Source organism: Peromyscus maniculatus, chromosome 1, assembly GCF_049852395.1.
Source record: "Peromyscus maniculatus bairdii isolate BWxNUB_F1_BW_parent chromosome 1, HU_Pman_BW_mat_3.1, whole genome shotgun sequence".
NCBI classification, from domain to species: domain Eukaryota; kingdom Metazoa; phylum Chordata; class Mammalia; order Rodentia; family Cricetidae; genus Peromyscus; species Peromyscus maniculatus.
In genome coordinates, this window is record NC_134852.1 from 126,213,447 (window position 1) to 126,232,640 (window position 19,194).

At 39.2% G+C, this 19,194-nt stretch overlaps 2 protein-coding genes across 16 annotated transcripts in view; one reads left to right on the forward strand and one right to left on the reverse strand.

Annotated features, from left to right (window-relative positions):
* The window catches only part of Sox6 (SRY-box transcription factor 6), a 604,948-nt gene extending 599,888 nt beyond the window's left edge, over nt 1-5,060 (reverse strand). For 4 of the 13 annotated variants that reach the window (XM_076563582.1, XM_076563579.1, XM_076563567.1 and 1 more), the window contains exon 1: nt 4,786-5,029. The gene's annotated coding sequence lies outside the window, so the exon portion shown is untranslated. Of the gene's footprint in view, nt 1-4,764 lie in introns of all 13 variants that reach the window. The other 9 variants (XM_076563550.1, XM_076563556.1, XM_076563547.1 and 6 more) reach the window with 9 other exon arrangements.
* Nucleotides 5,061-5,112: 52 nt separating this feature from the next.
* Nucleotides 5,113-16,318, forward strand: C1H11orf58 (chromosome 1 C11orf58 homolog). Of its 3 annotated transcripts, none has more exons than XM_006978633.4 (5): nt 5,113-5,247; nt 10,864-10,947; nt 13,087-13,147; nt 14,368-14,477; nt 15,272-16,318. In XM_006978633.4, exons 1-5 carry the CDS (start codon nt 5,185-5,187, stop codon nt 15,497-15,499), a joined length of 546 nt encoding a protein of 181 aa, XP_006978695.1. In that variant the 5' UTR covers nt 5,113-5,184; the 3' UTR covers nt 15,500-16,318. The 3 variants fall into 3 exon arrangements, with proteins under 3 accessions (XP_006978695.1, XP_076419727.1, XP_076419724.1); XM_076563612.1 differs by lacking the exon at nt 5,113-5,247 and adding an exon at nt 5,390-5,430; XM_076563609.1 differs by lacking the exon at nt 5,113-5,247 and adding an exon at nt 9,021-9,357.
* Nucleotides 16,319-19,194: the final 2,876 nt, after the last annotated feature.

The window sequence follows — 19,194 nt, forward strand, 5'->3', positions numbered from 1 at the left end:
AGAGGAAGAGGACTAGCTGGAGTGGGGAGAAAGCAAGGATGGGAATGTGGGAAGAAGACCACCCAAAACAAGGTGTGTACAAAAATGCCACAATGAAACTCATTATTATATATGTTGATTTTGCATTTTTTGTGTTTATTTTTAAGACAGGGTCTCACTACATAGCTCAGGTAGTTCAGGCTGTCCTGGAACTCACTGTGTAGACCAGGCTGGCTTCAAACTCACAGAGATCCACCTGCCTCTGCCTTTCAGGTGCTGGGATTAACGGTGTGTGCCACTATGTCTAGCATGTGTGTTGATTTTTTCAAACTAAAAAGAAATAAAGCACATTCATGACCCCTGCCTCGCTAACTTTCTAGTATTAGAATTAAGATGAGACTGGACAGATGGCTCAGCTGCTAAGAGTCCATGCTGCTCTTGCAGAAGACCCAAGTTCAATTCCTAGCACCTGCATCAGGCAGCTCACAACCAACTGTAACTCCAGCTCTAGGGGGAACCTCACACCTTTGGCTTCTTTCAGCAATTGCAACATATACATACCCCCATATACACACATAGATAATTAAAGATAATAATAATACTACTAAATTCTTCTTAAAATTTAAAGGTACAATGCCCATCAGTAACTGGAAGAGGAGTAGTGGGGGATGGTGGAATAGCTGGAATATTTTTCTGAGAGCTTCACTTTAAAATTGAACTTGAATTAGGCATGGTGGTAGACTCCTGTAATACTACACTTTATAAACCCCAGACAAGAGGATTAGGAGTTTGAGGCCAACCTGAGCTCCAGACCATATCTCAAAACATATAAATTATTAATTTTAAAAATCAAACTGATCCTTTTCAGAGGTGCGGTAAAGTCTAACAGAGTGTACAAACATTTCTCAAAAGAGACACACAGCCAACACATAGATGAGAAAATGCTAACTGTTGCTAACCAGTAGAGAGGAACAAACAAAATCATAGTGTGACTGCCTCAATCCAGAAGGAACTAGTATATATGTACACACACACAGAGAGAGAGAGGGAGAGAGAGAGAGAGAGAGAGAGAGAGAGAGAGAGAGAGAGAGAGAGGATGCTGAGAAAAGATGAAGTTCGCACACTACTAATGGATGAATGTTGCTACAGCCATTATAGAAAACAGCATGGAGGTTTCTCAGAAAATTAAAAATAGAGCTATCATATGGTGCACAGCAATCATCCAACTGGTATGTATACAAAGGAAATGAAGGCACTATGTTGAAGAGACATCTGTGCTCCCATTTTTATCGCAGCATTATTTATATAATAGCCAAGAAATGGAAGCAAGCTAAGCATCAATCAATAGATGAATAGACGACATAGTATATGTACACAACAGAGCACCATTCAGCCTTACAAAGGAATGGAATCCTGTCATGCGTGCCATTATGCATGGAACTGGAGAGCACTGAATGAAACAAACAAGAAACAGAAAGACAAGTCCTGAGTGATTTATTCATGCATAGATTATTTAAAAGTTGACCTCATGGAAGTTGAGAGTGATTACCAAATAAAAAACTGAGATAAGAGAAGACTAGGGACAAGCTGGTGAACAGGTACTAAGTTAAAGTTAGATAAGTAGTAGAAGTTCTGGTGTACTATTGCATAGTAGAGTGGTTACTGATGATGATAGTGCAGATAATGTGCTATATATCTTTAAAAACTAAAAGCTAGATAATGCTACACACACTTGGGAGGCTGAGATAGGAAAATTGTGAGTTCAAGAACACACTGGGCTATGTAGAATTTCAGGCCAACCTGAGCTAGTGAGATCTTGTTTCCAAACATCAGCAAAAGATAAAAAAGATACAAGAAAGAATTATGAATGTTTTCACTATTAAAAATGTATCTGGCCGGGCGGTGGTGGCGCACGCCTTTAATCCCAGCACTCGGGAGGCAGAGGCAGGTGGATCTCTGTGAGTTCGAGGCCAGCCTGGTCTCCAAAGGGAGTTCTAGGAAAGGCGCAAAGCTACACAGAGAAACCCTGTCTCGAAAAAAAAAAAAAAATGTATCTGAAGAGCTAGCTATTTCTAAACAATAAAAGTGCACACTCATTTAGAATAAAATAATCCTTAGAGGTTCAGTCCCTAGACATTTAGCACTCCCCAGAATGTAATTCAGTAATCATTTTTGCTCACCTCTGTCTTTGGCAAATAGTCCTGATGTACTTGATAAATTGGTAAACTGAAACTTAAACTGTTACAGTGAAATTTTAAATTCCTTGAATGGAGAAAATATGTCCCTTATGTACCACTAAAAGTGTTTGGCAAAATTTCCTTAGTGTGTAGACACTCAGGGATTATCAGAGAATATTTGAGATAGTACAAACTTAAGACATTCACTAACCACCACTCTGTGGCATTGTGCTAGAAAGCACACACACACACACACACACACACACACACACACACACACACACACACAAATGGAGCTGGAATAGTCTAGTGCTAAAGGTGTTTAATAGCTTCATTGGTGACTGAGTCTCTTCTTGTTAACAAGGAAGAATATTGCTGAGTCTCTGTGTCATATATTTCTACTACTATATAATTTCATCTTTCCACCTAGCTTTCTGAACATGAACTGAGTCAAGTTTGTTCTAATGATACAATTTTTATGCTATTCTGAGGTTTGACTTGCTGTGATGATGTTTTATAACATGAAGACATAGCCATCCAGATGTGCCACAAATCTGGTAAATAAAGGTATATTATTAACTCATTAAATTTTTCTTGACGTCTATCTATTAGTAAAGTTAAAATTATTTAGTAGCTACTAACCTTATTGATAATCTTTTCTTTTTTTAAAGGATTTATTTATTTATTATGTATACAGTGTCCTGTCTTTGTGTACTCATGCATGCCAGAAGAGGGCACCAGATCTCATTACAGATGTTTGTGAACCACCATGTGGTTGCTGGGAATTGAACTCAGGACCTCTGGAAGAGCTGCCAATGCTCTTAACCTCTGAGCCATCTCTCCAGCCCTAATAATCTTCTTTATCCTGCTGTCTTTAAGTAACTATTGAGCCATCTTATTTTGTCAGTAACATGACTAAGAGTTCTAAATTGTGTTTATTTCAATTTGTCAAATCTTTTTGAAGTGAATTATAATCATCCTACTTTGTAACTTAAATGTGATTCCAGTATAATTGCATTTATAAAAACTAAATAGGTTTATGAAGTTAGTAAGTAAAATATTTTAATTCTAGTGACTAAGAAACCACTTCTAAAAATGTTTTTGCTCCTCATAGGTTTGTTCCTTTATTGTGGTTTATTTTAACATAGAAATAACAGACTAATCTGTGTTTTGCTTGGTCATGCTTATTAAATATAGCTCCAAATGTATTTCTATATAATTTACTTAAAAGCTATTCTATTTCAAAAATAAAGGAACAGAATTTGGATCTATGGCTGCAGAAATTAAGATACTGTCTTTCAGTGTGCACAGTTCCAAGTTTTGGGTTTGGTGGTGATAGGGGTTGTTGCTTTGTTTATTTAGGTTTTTTGAGAGGAGGTCTCAACTGTAGCCCAGGTTGACCTGTCCAACACACTTCTAAACTTCCTTTATCACCTCCCAGGTACTATGTTTACAGGCATATCATGCCTCACTTTGGGCAAAATTCTATCAATGGTTCAGCTTCATTTAAAATTTAGGAAAGTGGTATTTGTATACAAGCAATTAAACTGGAATAACAGGAGCTGACAGTTAAGTTTGTTTCACACACCACCAGTATGGAGATTTATACTAAACATTTGTTTTTACTTTAAATATCCATTTTTTGCTAGGCAGTAGTAGTGCTTGCCTTTAATCCAATCACTCAGCAGGTAGAGGCAGGCAGATCTCTGTGAGCTCAAGGCCAGCCTGGTCTACAGAGAGAGTTCTAGAGCAGCCAAGGCTACACAGAGAAACCCTGTCTTAAAAAAAAATCAAAAGAACAAAAAACTCACTTTTTTTAAAAAAAAAACAAGGTCAGAAAGTTTCAGAATAAGAGTAAGGGAAAGTCATTCTGACATAATGTTAGGTTCAGATGTGTCTGAAAATTCAGATGCCCTAACATGTAGTTCATTTTCAGTATCTGAACACTGGACTACAAGGTTTTAGGAGAAGCTTAGTCATTGCTGGGGCTGGGAAGAGAGAAGGGATATGGGGAAGCAGGAATTGGTAACGGGCTTGCAAATGGGGGAAACAGTGAAGTATCTATACTGGGGGTGGTGTTTTGGAACTAGACTGAGGTGACAGTTGAAGGTGTGTTATGTTCCTAAATGCCACTGTGTTGGAACTTTAAAGGGGTTTATTTTAACGTGAAATTCACCCCCCAAGGGGGATAAAAGTGATACAGGGTTTTCTGGCAGAGGCAGACGCCAGTCGGTGAAGTCTCAAATACTCTGTTTGGGAAGAACGGTCAGAGAGGGTCACTCCTACCTACTTCACACTACGTCCTGTGAAAAGTGTTCCACACCTTCCTCAGGTGGGCCTCGGTTTCCAACACAGCCAATTAGCTAGCCATCAGCATCATACTAAACTCATTTCAGTGGATACTAGAAAACAGCAAGAAATTAATCAGAATCGTCTAGACATCCCGAGCGAGCAAGAAAGACCACCTTTTAGGGAGGAGAAAGAAGCCATTTTTTAAAAGGTTTTTGTCTCGGACCTAAGAACTCGTATTCAGTAAGTCTCAAACACTACATTTAAATTTATGTGTTTAACTACGACAGATGTGTTTGCCAACAGGGCAGAATCTCACAGAAAAAGGGCGAAAACCCACTCTAGGCCTTTCTGTGGCAACGAAGTTGTTCACCAATGATCACCACCATACCCATCCGCGGGAAATCTCCCTCTACACGCCGCCGAAGAAAGCGTAGCCTCCGTGGGCACTCCCGCCACGCCGCGCGAGAGGTGTCGCTAGGCCTCCTGGGAATTGTAGTTTAAGCCACGAAAGACGGCCTAGTCAGGCTAGTAAAGAGCGAGTCCGAAAAACTACAACTCCCGGAGTGCTCCGGGGCGACGAGCGGCCGCAGCAGTGACGACTGTGGCGGAGAAGGCCCGGAGGGGCTCTGCGTTCTGGAGTGGCGCTGCTTGGGCCGGTGGCTGAGTGAGGGCTGCTGGTGTCGCGTTTGAGAACTGCGAGTGTGTTCGGCATATCCCGGTCGGGATCCCAGCCACGATGAGTGCTGCCCGGGAGTCTCACCCGCACGGGGTGAAGCGTTCAGCCTCCCCCGACGACGATGTAAATAACAATGGATGAGGGTTGAGGCCTACTAGAGGCTGGGGGTAGGCCGGGAAGGGTGGATGGTGTAGGAAGCGCCCGAAGTGGCTGGAGGGGAGCGGGGCGCAAACGAGGAAATGTCTCCTTTTTCTTACTAGAATCTGAGGGTTTGAAGAGGCCCGGAACTGAGATCCAGAGACTAACGTAAGAAAGGGAGATTGAGGAAGGAAACCCTGAGAAGGCTCAGAAAAGAGCTTAATCCAGATGTCTCTGCGCTTGGGGGTGCTGGTGAAGCTCCTTCTTGGGCATAGGATAGATATGTCATACCCCTGTTTTAGGTTTAAAATGTTCCTCTGACAATGGCGAAATGTTCCATCACATTTGGACAAATTTTCCGGCCTGAGTAATTTTTTGCAGTATACTGGTAATTGCTGCCCTTCCTTATCTGCACCAGTCGTAATACACAGAGAGCAGTACTAAGCCAAAGATTGTGGTGGACAGTTTGCTAATGGAATAATGGCGAGGTCAGAGGCAGTAAGACCCAGAAGCCCATTTTGATGTCAAATACCTTTCTGCCTTTCCTCGCAGGCCTTCAGCTTATCAGTTTAAATAATCAACTGCCCCTTAAAACCTGTTAAATACTGATTGCAGTGCCAGATACTGGGAGTTGAGAGATTAATAAATATGATGCTTGTGTTATATTTCTCTTAGCTCTAGCATAGTGTCGTGGAAACTTCAGGTAACTTGTACACTTAAAACTAGGTCCTTCTATAATGAAATGCTTTGGGAACATTGATGGGGAAATTAGTGGGAAGGAGACATGAGGAAGTCATCTTTGAGATAGATTAAACCTGGTCTCACTTAACTTATTAATACACTGTCAGCTTCAGAATTGTACTTTTTAGTGCTGTTTGGTGTCTTTCATACATCCTTTGTGAACCATAAAAGGTTCCCTGAATGATTTTGTAGTTAATGAGAGAATACTCAGAGCCACCCTTCTTTGGCTGGAAGATGAGGTGGGACCAGAATAGTAAGATCATTTAAATAAATTTTAACCCTGTAAGGAAGATTAGTAATCAATTAAAATAAAAAATGGGGGAATGATTGGTTTTACTAAATCTGAGATTTATTCATGCCCCCTGCCTCCCTGCTACTGGAATTTAGGTCTTACAATGTTAATACAATCCTTCTGCATTTGTTAGGAATTTTCTAGGTTTTTTAGCGACCTAGACTTTAAAATAGATCTAAAAGAGCTGTTTCGTTATTTTCCTCCTGATACTATCTGGATTGCTGAGATGTCACATGCCTGCTTTGAGAGACTCAGAAATAAAAGAACTTTTAGCTGAATTGAAAAGTCTAGTTGACATTAGAAATTTAACAGAAGGCCTTTGATAATATCAATTTAAAGTAGATGAGCTTTGATACATTTCCAATCCTGTAAGCATTGTCTTAAAAGGTGATTATAGTTGCATTTCAAGATTGGGACCTGGCACTTTCCCTATACCATCATAAAAATGATTGTGTTGTTAATGTATAGTATTATACAGTAACTTGTCCCTTAACAGTGGTTTTCTTAAGTCAGTCCCTTTGTATATGCTTATTATTTTTACTGATAATTGGATGTTATCTTCCTTGGGTTTTGTTTGTTTCTTTTTTGTTTTTAATCTCATCTGTATTTTCAAAATACATCTGGAAACTGTAGAAAATCAACTAACAGTGATGTGTTAGTATCCACTGTATGTAAAAGATTTAAGTTTTTTGGTTCAATGATTTCACATATAATTGAGGGCAACAAAACACTTTGAAAAGCTACTGGAAGTAGCTATCACAGAATACAATGCTAGAAAAAGATGACATAGAAGTAATCTCAAGTATATAGTCAGTGGGATATGTATATGAGGGGCAAAGTTGATTGCAGCGTATATAAAGAATAGTGAAGAGTTTATTGGGGTTTCATTTGGTTTGGTTGAAGTGGAAAATGAAGACTGTTTCATCGGAGTGAGAGATAAAGAATCACAAATAGTTGTCAGGCAGTGTGTTTCAGAGTGTAGCAATTTTGAAATGTGGTTGCTGTTCTTGGAAAGGAAGACCCCACCCCACCCCCCAAAAAAACCTACTCTAAAAACAATTAAGATTAGAGATTGTAGAAGATAGGGTAACTTAGGTAAAAACATTGTTAGGATGTTGGCTGCCATGTTCTTGTGGATATGTGTGCTGGTTGTTGAAACCTGGGCCTTATGTATAAGCTACAACCCCAGCCTGAGGGTATTCTTGTAATAGAAGGGGAAATTGAAAAAGTTGGGTTCTAGACAGTTGTGTTTTTCACTTTTTACAGTTTTGCAACTGTGACACATAGAACACTAGCTAATTTGGTCCCGTGCAGTGTGCCGTGAAACAGGCAGAAGGGTGGCCAGAGCATGGCATCAGCTCCCTTGGTTTCGGTGCCTTGGTGTCCTTACTGTCTGTCTGTTGGTTTGTTTGTTGAACTGCTCTGAGAAGCTCTAGAGGAAATGAATGGAAGTGCAAGGTTATTTGTAGGTTAAAGAACATTGCAGGTTGAGTACTACACAGGCTGAGAACCAAGAGGGTTTTGGGGTTCAGAATTTGTTGGACTTGGGAATATTTGCATATTCATAAGCTATCTTAAAGATGAGGTCTCAGTATAGATAGGTGATTCGCCTATTTCATACATACTTACACAAATGTGACTGAAGGTAACTGCTCAGTAGTTTGAGTGCACCTATTGCTGACTGTGAGTTACCTTGTGAGGTCAGATGAATAATTGGTTCCATGTTGGCATTCAGAAGAACTTTGAAGTCAGAGCTTTTCAGGTTTTCAGATTAGATTCTTAACATGTATGCAACTCTTAGTGTATTCTTGACACTGTTGGTAGTGGTGGTTTGGTTTTTGGTGCTGGGAATCAAACCCAGGACCTCATATGAGCTGAGCAAGTGCTCTGCCACTGAGCTGTGTCCCCAGCCCTTGGGATTTTGACTCAGAGCTACTATGTAGCTGAGGCTGGTACTAAATTTTCTGGGTAGCACCAAGATAATTAGACTTAGGACACTGCTGTCTTCATCTCTCATGATTATAGGCATGCACCATCACACCAAGCATAAAATATACTTCTGAAAAGTCTTGGTGAAAAAGGAATTAAAACTAAGTTAAATGTCAGTATTGGCTCACAAAGCAAGTGGTTTCATGAGAATAAGAATTGAGGTAGTATTGGTACTTTGTTGTCATATTGAGCTAGAAATAGTTAAGACTATTTGACCTATAAAAAGATCTGTGCAGTCATATGGAAAGAAATAGAGATTTATAACTTAGGCAGCCAAGATTATGAGAACATATAATCTCCACCAAATATAATTTAGAACAAGTGGGGCTGGTATGGTACAAATGTTTTAACTCTCATATGCCAAGGAAGAAAAGTTCTCACTTTTTTTAAAAAAGTCTTTATATTTTTATTTTAAATAAAATTTTATTTAGAATTTTAAAAAATTCTTTATATGTGTGTAATTTTCAGAGAAATAAAAGGGGAATATCAATGACTACTAGGAATTTTAATATAAATTTAACAATAACAAATCCAAAGTTTACTCTATAGGTTTCTGATTTTTGACAGTCTATAAACCCAGAGGGCTAGTATCTTGTGGATACAGCTGGTTGCTCATTGGCGTCATGTGTGGACTAGAACATAATGGTTAAAGATTGCTTATTCATTTCTAATAGGTTTTAACTTTATCATTACCTCTACTTGCATTTTCATAGTCAAAATGTAATACTTAGATACTTTGAAAACTGAGTACTTACCATTTTGTGTTGGAGGTTTTTCACCTTTGCTCCATAATTGTAAAACATTTTCATTCTTATTATAAAATTAGTTAGAATGATCAATCCAATGAATGTCTTCATTTCTATATCATCTTTTTCTTTTAGTCACCTTTGTATGCACACCTGCCTTCAGCCTTTGCCCATTACAAATCAAGTAAATGTTGCACACATATAATAAGAGATGAAGTAAAAGCCAAGCAGCCTTTTAGAAAAATGAGATGGCCCCAGCTCTTCTTGCAAAATGAAACTCTTACTGCAAAATGGAGCCCTTCCTGTTGAATGGCTTTCTGGATAAGGGTACCATATTCTTTTATTCTTGTTTTTGTCTCACATTGATTCATTGGTTGGAAAAGAATTCATCTTGTACTTCATAATACAAAGAATCAGTCAGAATTATTCACACGTAACTTCTTTATTTTTAGCATATAATTCTGTACTACATGCTATTTTGCAATCTTTTCTCATTGTTTGTTAATTTTTGTGTGGGAGTGCCTTTTGCCTGCATATGTGTCTGTGCACCACACGTGTTTCTGGTGCCCATTCAGACCAGAAGAGGGTGTAGATTTACTGGAACTGGAGTTAACATTGTAAACTGCCATGTGAGTGCTGGGAATCAAACCCAGGTTCCCTAGAAGAGTATCCATTGCTTTTAACCGCTGAGCAAACTCAGGCTATCTTCTTTTAAATCTTGATTCTGAAGTGCTTCTGTCAGTTTTCTTTTTGGGTGGAAAATTAATTCTGTACAACAGAGCCATGATGACTTGACCTTTTGACACAATATAGTGCAGTAAGTTTTTCACCATTTCCTTTTTAGTCGTATTTAGTATGGCTGGAGGTGATTGGTAGAATATAAGTCTTACATTTGTTTCAAAACATAGAGAAAACCACAGTTACAAGGGTTCTGTAGTACTTAAATTGACAAAACAGTCCAGTGGACCCATTGTTACTTGAAAGAGACAATGATTTTTGAAAGATACAATGATTTTTAGTCTTTTTGTCTGCTTTTTATTTTCTCAAGACAGGGTTTCTCTGTGTAGCCCTGGCTATCATGGAACTCACTCTGTAGAACAGGCTGGCCTCGAATCCAGATATCTGCCTACCTTTTTAAAAGTAAATTTTCTTCTTGTTCTTTGGATGATCTCTAAAAAAGAATAAAAACTATAATATTTTGGTTCTAATAAATAATTGGAATTTCTCCCCTCTCCCTCCCCCCAAAAAAACACTGAAAGATTATGATGCCATACTGTCTCTTAGAATATCAGCAAAGTAGATTTTTTATTACATTTTATTTGTGTGTGTATGTGTGTACATACACACTCAGCATCATTCCATGCCACACGTGAGGTCAGAGGACAGCTTGTGGGAGTCAGTTCCCTCCTTCCACCTTGTGAGTCCCAGGGACCAAGCCTAGTGCTGGCAGCCTTCTGGTACTAGGTGCTATAGTCCCCTTCAAGGCTTGATCTAGGGCAGTGAGTGTCACAGATTTGCATCCTGGATCCCAGGACCCAAAGATTTTGAAATAGTGTGTACGCAGTTTTATATGAGCACTCCATGTCATTCTGGCGTTTGCAGGCTTTAGAGACGGAGCTGTGGCTGTAACCAGAGTAAAGTGTTCTGCTGTGAGGTGAGAAAAGGGAGGGAGCCTGGCTGAACTCAGACGTGCCATGTTGGTTAACTTCCTAAGAACCACGAGTCCCAGTTAGTTCAAACTGACAGAAGAAAAGTTGGAGTTACAGATGGATTTTAAATATTTTAATATTTGTAAATGCAAAAACAAAAAACGAGGTAAATAATCTCTTGCAGCTTGGATCTAGCAATTGGGAAGCAGCAGACTTAGGCAATGAAGAGAGAAAACAAAAGTTCTTGAGACTTATGGGTGCAGGAAAGGTAAGCATTATATGTTTATGTTTTTATCTTTTTAAAAACAGTGCTGTGTTTGTGTGGGTTAAATGAGGAGGATGGGGCACCTTGGGTTATGTTTTCTTCTGCTTGGTTTATTTTTGGCTTTGGGAAATACACCTAGCCTAACCAGACACTTTGAGTTTATACTATTTCTGAACCAGTTCTGGGCTTTTCTGCACCTTTGGCTGTGTGGTTAGAGACTGTATGGAGAAAATTGGATTTGTGTAGACTCAACTAATTGCTTGCTACCTAATGGTTTTCATAGAAGGCATTTCTAAGCATGTTATTTTATATAAACCTCTGCCCAAAGTCAGACGTCTGTATTTCATGGCCCTTAAAGTAGCAGCCAAGGGAATATCCCTTATCAGAGGCTTAATTTTAGAAATGTTGCATGTATTTTGTAGTATGTCCCAGTTAATTGTAGTTACAGATACTAAGAAAACTCTCTTTGAAAACCTTTCTTTTCCTAGCAGTCTTGTTATACAAACTACATTTGAAAGCATTAAGAGAGCATTTTCTTTTCAGCACTCAGGATGAAACCCCACCCCTTGTTTTTGTGTATGCAGAAGCCCTAGCGCATTTCACCAGCAGTTACCTATGACATGCTAGCACTACTCTGGGTTCTGGGTGTCACCAATGGTCAGGTCATGTGTGGAGAGCTGTTGTGTACTTGAAGAAACTAAAACTAATACAGACTCATCACTGTGAGAGAACATATAGTGATGGCCAGTTCTCTCTGGCTTTGCTGCTCAATAAAGCTTCCCAGAAATAGATGTGGGTAAATCTGCAAGCTGAGTTCCCCAGATCCCAGCAGAAGGTTCCGAGTGGAGAGGGATTGAGGAAGTCAGGCCCTCACAGAGCCTTCAGGGAGCATTTGTGTAGTGAATACATAATCCTTGCTTCCTAATGATTTTCAGTTTTTCGGAGTACACATTTTCTCTTGGCCTTTACAAATAAAATTTGTTGAAAGGTATATAAAGTAATAATTTAGTGTACATGTTCAACTACTAGAATAAAAACCCTGAAAGTAAAACATCCTAACAAAATCTGTAAAATTTGGTGACCAGTAAATGGACTCTCTACCATCGTGTAAATCTTTGCCTAGAGGGCTGGAGGTAGAGCTCAGACATAGGATGTGTCCTTAGGTAGGAGACACAAGTGTCTGCACATGTGCTTTTTAACAGTGCTTTGGAATCACATTTAATCTGTCCCTCTTTTCATGGATCCTTTCTTTACTTTTGGAAATGAAATAGGAACTATAAAAAGTGGACTGAACTAACAAAATGAAACTAGCTGTATAGTTACTTTGAATCAAATTATTTGTATGTTTTGTATTAAATTATTGTTAAGGTCTGTTTTTGACAAGTTGAAGTTAAGGGTTTATTGTAACCTGATGAACTAGCTAGTTAATATATTATAAAGAATAATGGTCATGTTCATTTTCTATTACTTGGTACATTATAAGTATTATTTTGCTTTAGTCTACATAAATAATTTCTTTGCTTTCTTTCTAAGATATTCTTGAGGCGTCACAAAAAGATGGTAGAAAGGTTTTAAAGAAAATCAGAAGGGCTAGGCATGATGATGGCACACACTTTTTAATCCCAGCACTCAGGAAGCAGACGTTCTGAGTTATAGGCCAGCCTGATGTACAGAGCAAGTTCCAGGACAGTCCAGATTCAGCAGCCATTATCTATCTCATTTAAAATTCTAGTCTGGGCTGGGCATGGTGGTGCTTGCCTTTAATCCTAGCACTTGGTAGGCAGAAGCAGGCAGATCCCTTAGGAGTTCAAGGCCATCCTGGTCTTCAAAGTGAGACTTTGTCTCAAAAAAAAAATCCAGCCTGTTCTAGCCTTTGAGTTTTCTGTCTCCTTAGTCCCTGTTTTGTTTTGATGGCACTACCTTCTTGCATCGTATGATTTCATATAGATTATGTTTGTGTACCACTTTCTAATTCTTCCCTTGCTAGGATGTAATTCCATAAAGACAGGGATCTTGATTGATGCCTTGGTCTTGAGAATATTCCAGAAGCCTGAGATAGTTTCCACTACATAGTAGTAGATATCCAGTAATTACATTGAATGAGCAATTTCAAGTTTTAATACATTCTTCGCCTTTTTACAGAAAGAACACACTGGTCGTCTTGTTATAGGAGATCACAAATCAACATCTCACTTCCGAACAGGTAAGAAAGTAAAAAATTAAAATAGAAAAACTAAATCTGTATTTTGCGCTTTTCTGTGCATAGTTTTGTTAATTAAAAGCATTTCAAGGGAGACTGGAAATATCCTATTGGTATAAAGAGTTGCCTAGCATGTACAAGGCCTTGGCTTCCCAGCACCAGAAAAGAAAAAAAAAAATCCCTTTTTTTTTTTTTTTTTTTTTTTTTTTTTTTAATAAAAACTGCAAATGAATTTGAGTTGAATTCAGTCTGCTGGAAAGTAAACATTAGTCTTGGTTGCTATTAATTAACAGCATAATCTAAATTAAATGAATTAACTAAACATTTAATTTTATACCGATCTATTTTATGTAGTATTTTTCAGAAATCAGTTGATCTCTCATTTTTCTGACATTAGCTATTTCAGAATGATTTGCATTGTTCCATAAGGGCAGAACATCAGCTTTGCAAAAATGAAAATGCATTTTAGCATTTAACACTTCCTCTTTTAAAATTGAGAATTGTAGCAAAATGAAATGATATATATGCATGAAAATGCCATAACAAAATTCAACACATGGTATGCTTGCTGAATAATAAATGCTAAAAACATTGAGAGATCTATGAAGAAAAAACCCAAACACAGATATTTGTGATTGGAACCTAAAATTGCTTTTATGCTTATACACCAAGCACTGCACCCAGAGTCTTGAGTGGACACTGTTGGGGACCATCAGTTTTAAGTGGGGTTCACTAGGCTGTTAGTGTCCTCTTTCATAGTGTGAAGTAAGTACAAACACAAAAATGTTGCATCATTAAATAACTTGGGCTTTTTTAGTTTGTTTCTATTAGCTGGTAAGCAAAGACAGGCATAAAGAACCGTTACCAGGCCACTTTGAGATGACCTTGAATTCTCTAAGTAGAATACAGTTTTATTCTCTTTTCAAAAACAGGTGCTCTTGTTTACCAGAGGTTTTTAGCTGATTTGGAGAGAACCTTCAGAGTGGCTGTTAGACACTTAATTCAGAACATTGGCTCCTGAAAGTCACTGTAAATATGTCTGTCAGCTACTGTGTTTATTAGGTGGCCACTGTGCTATAGAAACTGTCAACAGAACGCAGAAGTTAGTCACAGTTAGAGAACTCAGGCCTGACTAGAATAGCATCTGTGTTGTGAGTCTTTCGTGTAATCAAATATTTTTGTTAATTTGACTGAAACATAACCAAAGTACAATGGACACGCAGGGGAAGAAGACAAGAAAATTAATGAAGAGCTGGAGTCTCAGTACCAGCAGAGCATGGACAGTAAACTGTCAGGCCGATACCGGCGGCACTGTGGACTTGGCTTCAGTGAGGTAGGAACTTTGTTTTCATTGACTTGGACAGAATCAGTTTCACTTTGATATTTGGATTGCTGGAGCAGCCAAGAATGCTAATAGAGAAAAGAAAAAACCAAGAATAGACTAACAGACAAGAAAGCGCTTGTCAAATACTTAAAGTATTCTTATAGCACATCTGTGTCACTACATAATCAGAATGATGTTCTTAAGGATTTAAAATGAGTTTTCTAATGTTGGCTTAGTGTAAATTCTGCTTAACCTCTAAGCACACCTTTAATGGGTATGAATAAATGTTTATAAGATAAAATAATTTTATATAAGTTTAAAATCCTGGCTTAGGTTTCTTTGCTGTTTCCTGGGTGGTCTCTGTGATGACTGATACAGTGTTAATTTGCTAATAGATGCTGTTTCAGGAAGAGAGAATACAGTGCTTCTCAAGCTAGGGGAGGGAGACAGGGGATTGCTCTGCGAAGCTTTTCTTAAAGCCTGATGTGGTTGTCCTCAGTCTTTCCTCAACAACCAAGAATTTTAATTTGTTTGTAAAATATTGACCTGATGCTATCAAGTGGACTGGTTTTTTGTGTTGCTTTGTTTGTTTGAGACAGGATTTCAATATGTAGCCCATGCTGGAACTTGAACTCATAGAGACCACCTGCCTCTGCCTTTCAAGTGCTGGCATTAAAGGCATGCACTACTATGCCCAGCTAAGTGGGCTGTTTCTAAGACAGACTAAAATAGGATTGGTCCCAGTTTCTACATTGGCCAGAGGTGCTTGGTTTTCCTTAACAGGCCTTCATTTGGTGTTTTAGGTAGAAGATCATGATGGGGAAGGTGATGTGGCTGGAGATGATGATGACGATGACTCGCCTGATGCTGAGAGTCCAGATGACTCGGACAGTGACTCTGAGTCTGAGAAGGAGGAGTCTGCAGAAGAACTCCATGCTGCTGAGCATCCTGATGACGCAGAAGACCCGAAGAGCAAAAAAGATGCGAAGAGCAATTATAAGATGATGTTTGTCAAGTCCAGCGGCTCATAACTATTAAACACTTAGTCTTTGTATTAAAAGTAAGCCTTATTGTTATAATGCACAGTGGAGGACTGCTTATAGAGCACAGACCTTTGTATTATAATTTTTAAAAAGGCCCTTTTAAATAACTACAAAGAGTGTTTGCTTTCAAATGCCATGGGTTACATTTTTCCGGGCATGACTATAACCATTTTTGTAAAGAGTCAGAGTTGTATAAAATGAGAAATAAATACTGTACTCAGCTTCCTTTCATATTAGCTTCGTCAGCCCTCTTACCACCTTTTCACCCCTGAAGATGCATTATGGGGGACACTTACTTTGTTTGTGGTAGCTCTTTCATCTTTGTGTTTTAGGTTTGTTCCTATTTTTCTCTTATATAATTCATTTGATACTGTGACGTGTTCATGAGAAATGTTCCCTTGATTACACTTTGTTAAAGTAGACCTGTCCCTGTCCATCATGGGTGTTTCTGCTGCCGGCCACGCTGCCATACTGCAGACCATTGTTGACAGTCCATGCTTGTTAAGTCTCTGCTTTCAGACCAGAGCAGCACAGGAGCCAGCACAGGACACTGGTGGGTAGAGGTGCAGCCGTCACATCGTTCAGAAGGTTGTGAACCCAAAATGTCTTTATATAATTTAATTTCAATGTGTGGTAAAGTTTTGATAAAATTTGGCCAGTTTTTATGGAAGAAATTATTTCTCTGCTCATTTAGTCCTGTGTATTTAGAAATATGTAAAACTGGATATTTTTTTTTTTAAGGTACTATGTGACCAAAGTTCATTTTTTTCTTCTAAGGTCTAAATAAAGAGAAAGCAGTTTCCCATATTTGGTTGTGATGCCTTTATCCTCATTGTCTGTAAATGGGGAACAGGCTTATTGAGTAAGAAGCTGGAAAACATGTTCATCTTACACTCTTCTCTAGACTGATGGCTGAACAGAAGCGTTACCAGGTAATTGTGCTGCTACTTGATAAGACAGGATTCATCTGGCTGCTCTCTACTGGATTTGTATAGCAGATTAACACAAGTGCATTATGGGTTAGTAGATGGAGCTTTGAATAACTGTCAAAATTTTAACAGGCTTACAGGTGAGAATCCAACCTGTATGAGAACTGATCTGTTACATGTGTGGACTACACTTTGTGCCTGATGGGCTAGACTTTGTAAAACTGCCCTTTTGATAATTCAGATATGGGAGATGGAGCACAGAGCAGGTGATTTCTGGTTTATAGACTGTATTTTGTATTTTCACCCAAATAGTCTTTTTGTTTGGTTTTTAATTCATTACACTATACAAGTAGACACTGCCCGTATGTTTAAAATACCCTCTGGATGATAGACAATGTGTATAAAACACTTGGAAGAAGTTTGGTTTTAGTTTGAACACTTTTAAATCCAGCTTCCAGGATTGCATATTACAATTAATTTCAGTACAAACTAATTCATGTTTAAGAATAGATAAGGGGCTGGAGAGATAGCTCTGTGGTTAAGAGCACTGTACTTCAGAGGATCAGGGTTCTATTTCAGCACCTACATGGTAGCTCAACTCTTAATTCCAGTTCCAGGGAATTCAACACTCCCTTCTCATTTCTGCAGGCATCAGGCACACAATTGATGCACAAAAATGCAGGCAAAACACATACACAGAAATTTTTAAAATTGAAGAAATGTGAGGGTACTGGCCTATAATCCTAGTGTTAGGGAGGCTGAGACAAGGATTACCTTGAGTTCATGGAAAGCCTGGGCTGCATAGAGGGACTATTAAAATAAGGGAAGCTGGAACACCAGCTTCCTGGGAGAGGGCTGTGCTAGCATATGTAAGGCCTTAGACTCCATCCTCAAGACCACAGAAGAACAGAAGGTTTTTAAAGCATTCCCATCAATTAATTATTAAATATTTAGGGCTATTCATAAGGTTTTCAGAGTTTTAATAGGTTTTTGGAGTATTGGTCCATGAAGCACTGTAGTCTATAGTCCCTAAACCACATTAAACACCTTGTATATCTTATATGAGTGAATGTCAAGGAGCTTTAACAAAAATGAAAGAAAAATAAAAGGCTTGTGGGCCATGTTATAGTGGGTAACAGCACTGGCTGGCAGTCCTGACCTTGACCTGAATTTGATCTCCAGTACCCGTGTGGTATACGTCAAGAACCAACCTCTTTAAACTGCCCTCTGAACCTGCGCATGCTGTGGGACCTGAATGCACACTAATTAAATGTAATAGGAAAGTCAGAGAATACAAATTATTTTTGTACAGTTAGACACTAGGTGGAAAGGTTACAACTTTCCGTCCTGGTGACTTCATCCAGAAATGTCCTAGTCCCAAGACTGCACCCAGAGGTTCACCTTTAGCAGGGTTTCAGCCACCCTTGACTAAAATTCATGTCATTTGTAGTAGGTTAAAAACCTTCCAGTTATTTCACATCTGGGAGAATTGAAGGTGCAGAAATGTCAGGCATGACAAGAAATACTTGAAAACAAAGTTGGCCATCCTTCAAGTTGTGGGGAAATAAATTTCAGCTGCCAGTGAGCACACGGGGATGCATCTCCACGCTTTGTCACCACTGCAGCCACATCCCCAGGGTTTTGAGCCCTGTCCACTGAGGCCAGTAACTTGCTCCTGAGCAGTGCTAGTCTCAGTTGCTCTGTCAGTTTAGTGTCCTGGACACTCGTCTTCTTGACAGCAGGCTCCAACCAACATCATGCCTTCCTACCAAGTACCTACCACCTCTGGATGTACTCCTGGCCTGTAGCCAAAGTTTTTCTATGTCCCGCCCGGTCCACAGCCGCTCAGACCCAACTAAACAACACAGAGGCTTATATTAATTAAAACTGCTTAGCCATTAGCTCAGGGCTACTACTGACTAGTTCTTACACTTAAACTCAGCCCAATTTCATTAATCTATATGTTGCCATGTGTTCCATGCCATTACATGTGCTCCCTGAATGGTGAGATGGTGTCTCCTCCTCAGCCTTCCTCTTCCCACAGTTCTTGTCTGCTTATCCCGCCTATACTTCCTGCCTGGTTACTGGCCAATCAGCGTTTTATTAAACCAGTGTACAAAAGCATTATCCCACAACACCTGGCCTGCAAGTTATTTCTGGAAAAAGATCAACAACCCACCAAAAACTTGGAGGACCTCACCGTGCCTCTGACCCTTACTTTGTCTAGTCAACTCTTTTTGTTCATTTGTGGGGTTTTGTTTTTAGTTTGCTTGCTTGCTTTTTATGGTATCTCTTCTATCTCTGACTGTCCTGGAACTCAGAGATTCTCCCTCCTTCTGAGTGTTGATTAAAGGTGTGTGACATTATACCTGGGGTGTGTGTGTGTGTGTGTGTGTGTGTGTGTGTGTGTGTGTGTGTGTGTGAAGGACATAAGTATTTTTGTAGTTGGAATTTTCTTTGGGCTGCCAACTAACTCCCAAATGAAAACACTGAGAGATGTAGCTAGAGTTTTCCTGCCTTGCCCACAGTCAGGACAAATCTTTGTCACCCTCCAGTCCCACAGCTGCTCAGACCCAACCAAGAAAACACAGAGACTTATATTGCTTACAAACTGTATGGCCGTGGCAGGCTTCTTGCTAACTGTTCTTATAGCGTAAATTAATCCATTTCCATAAATCTATACCTTGCCACGTGGCTCATGGCTTAACGGTGTCTTCACATGCTTCTTGTTATGGCGGCGGCTGGCAGTGTCTC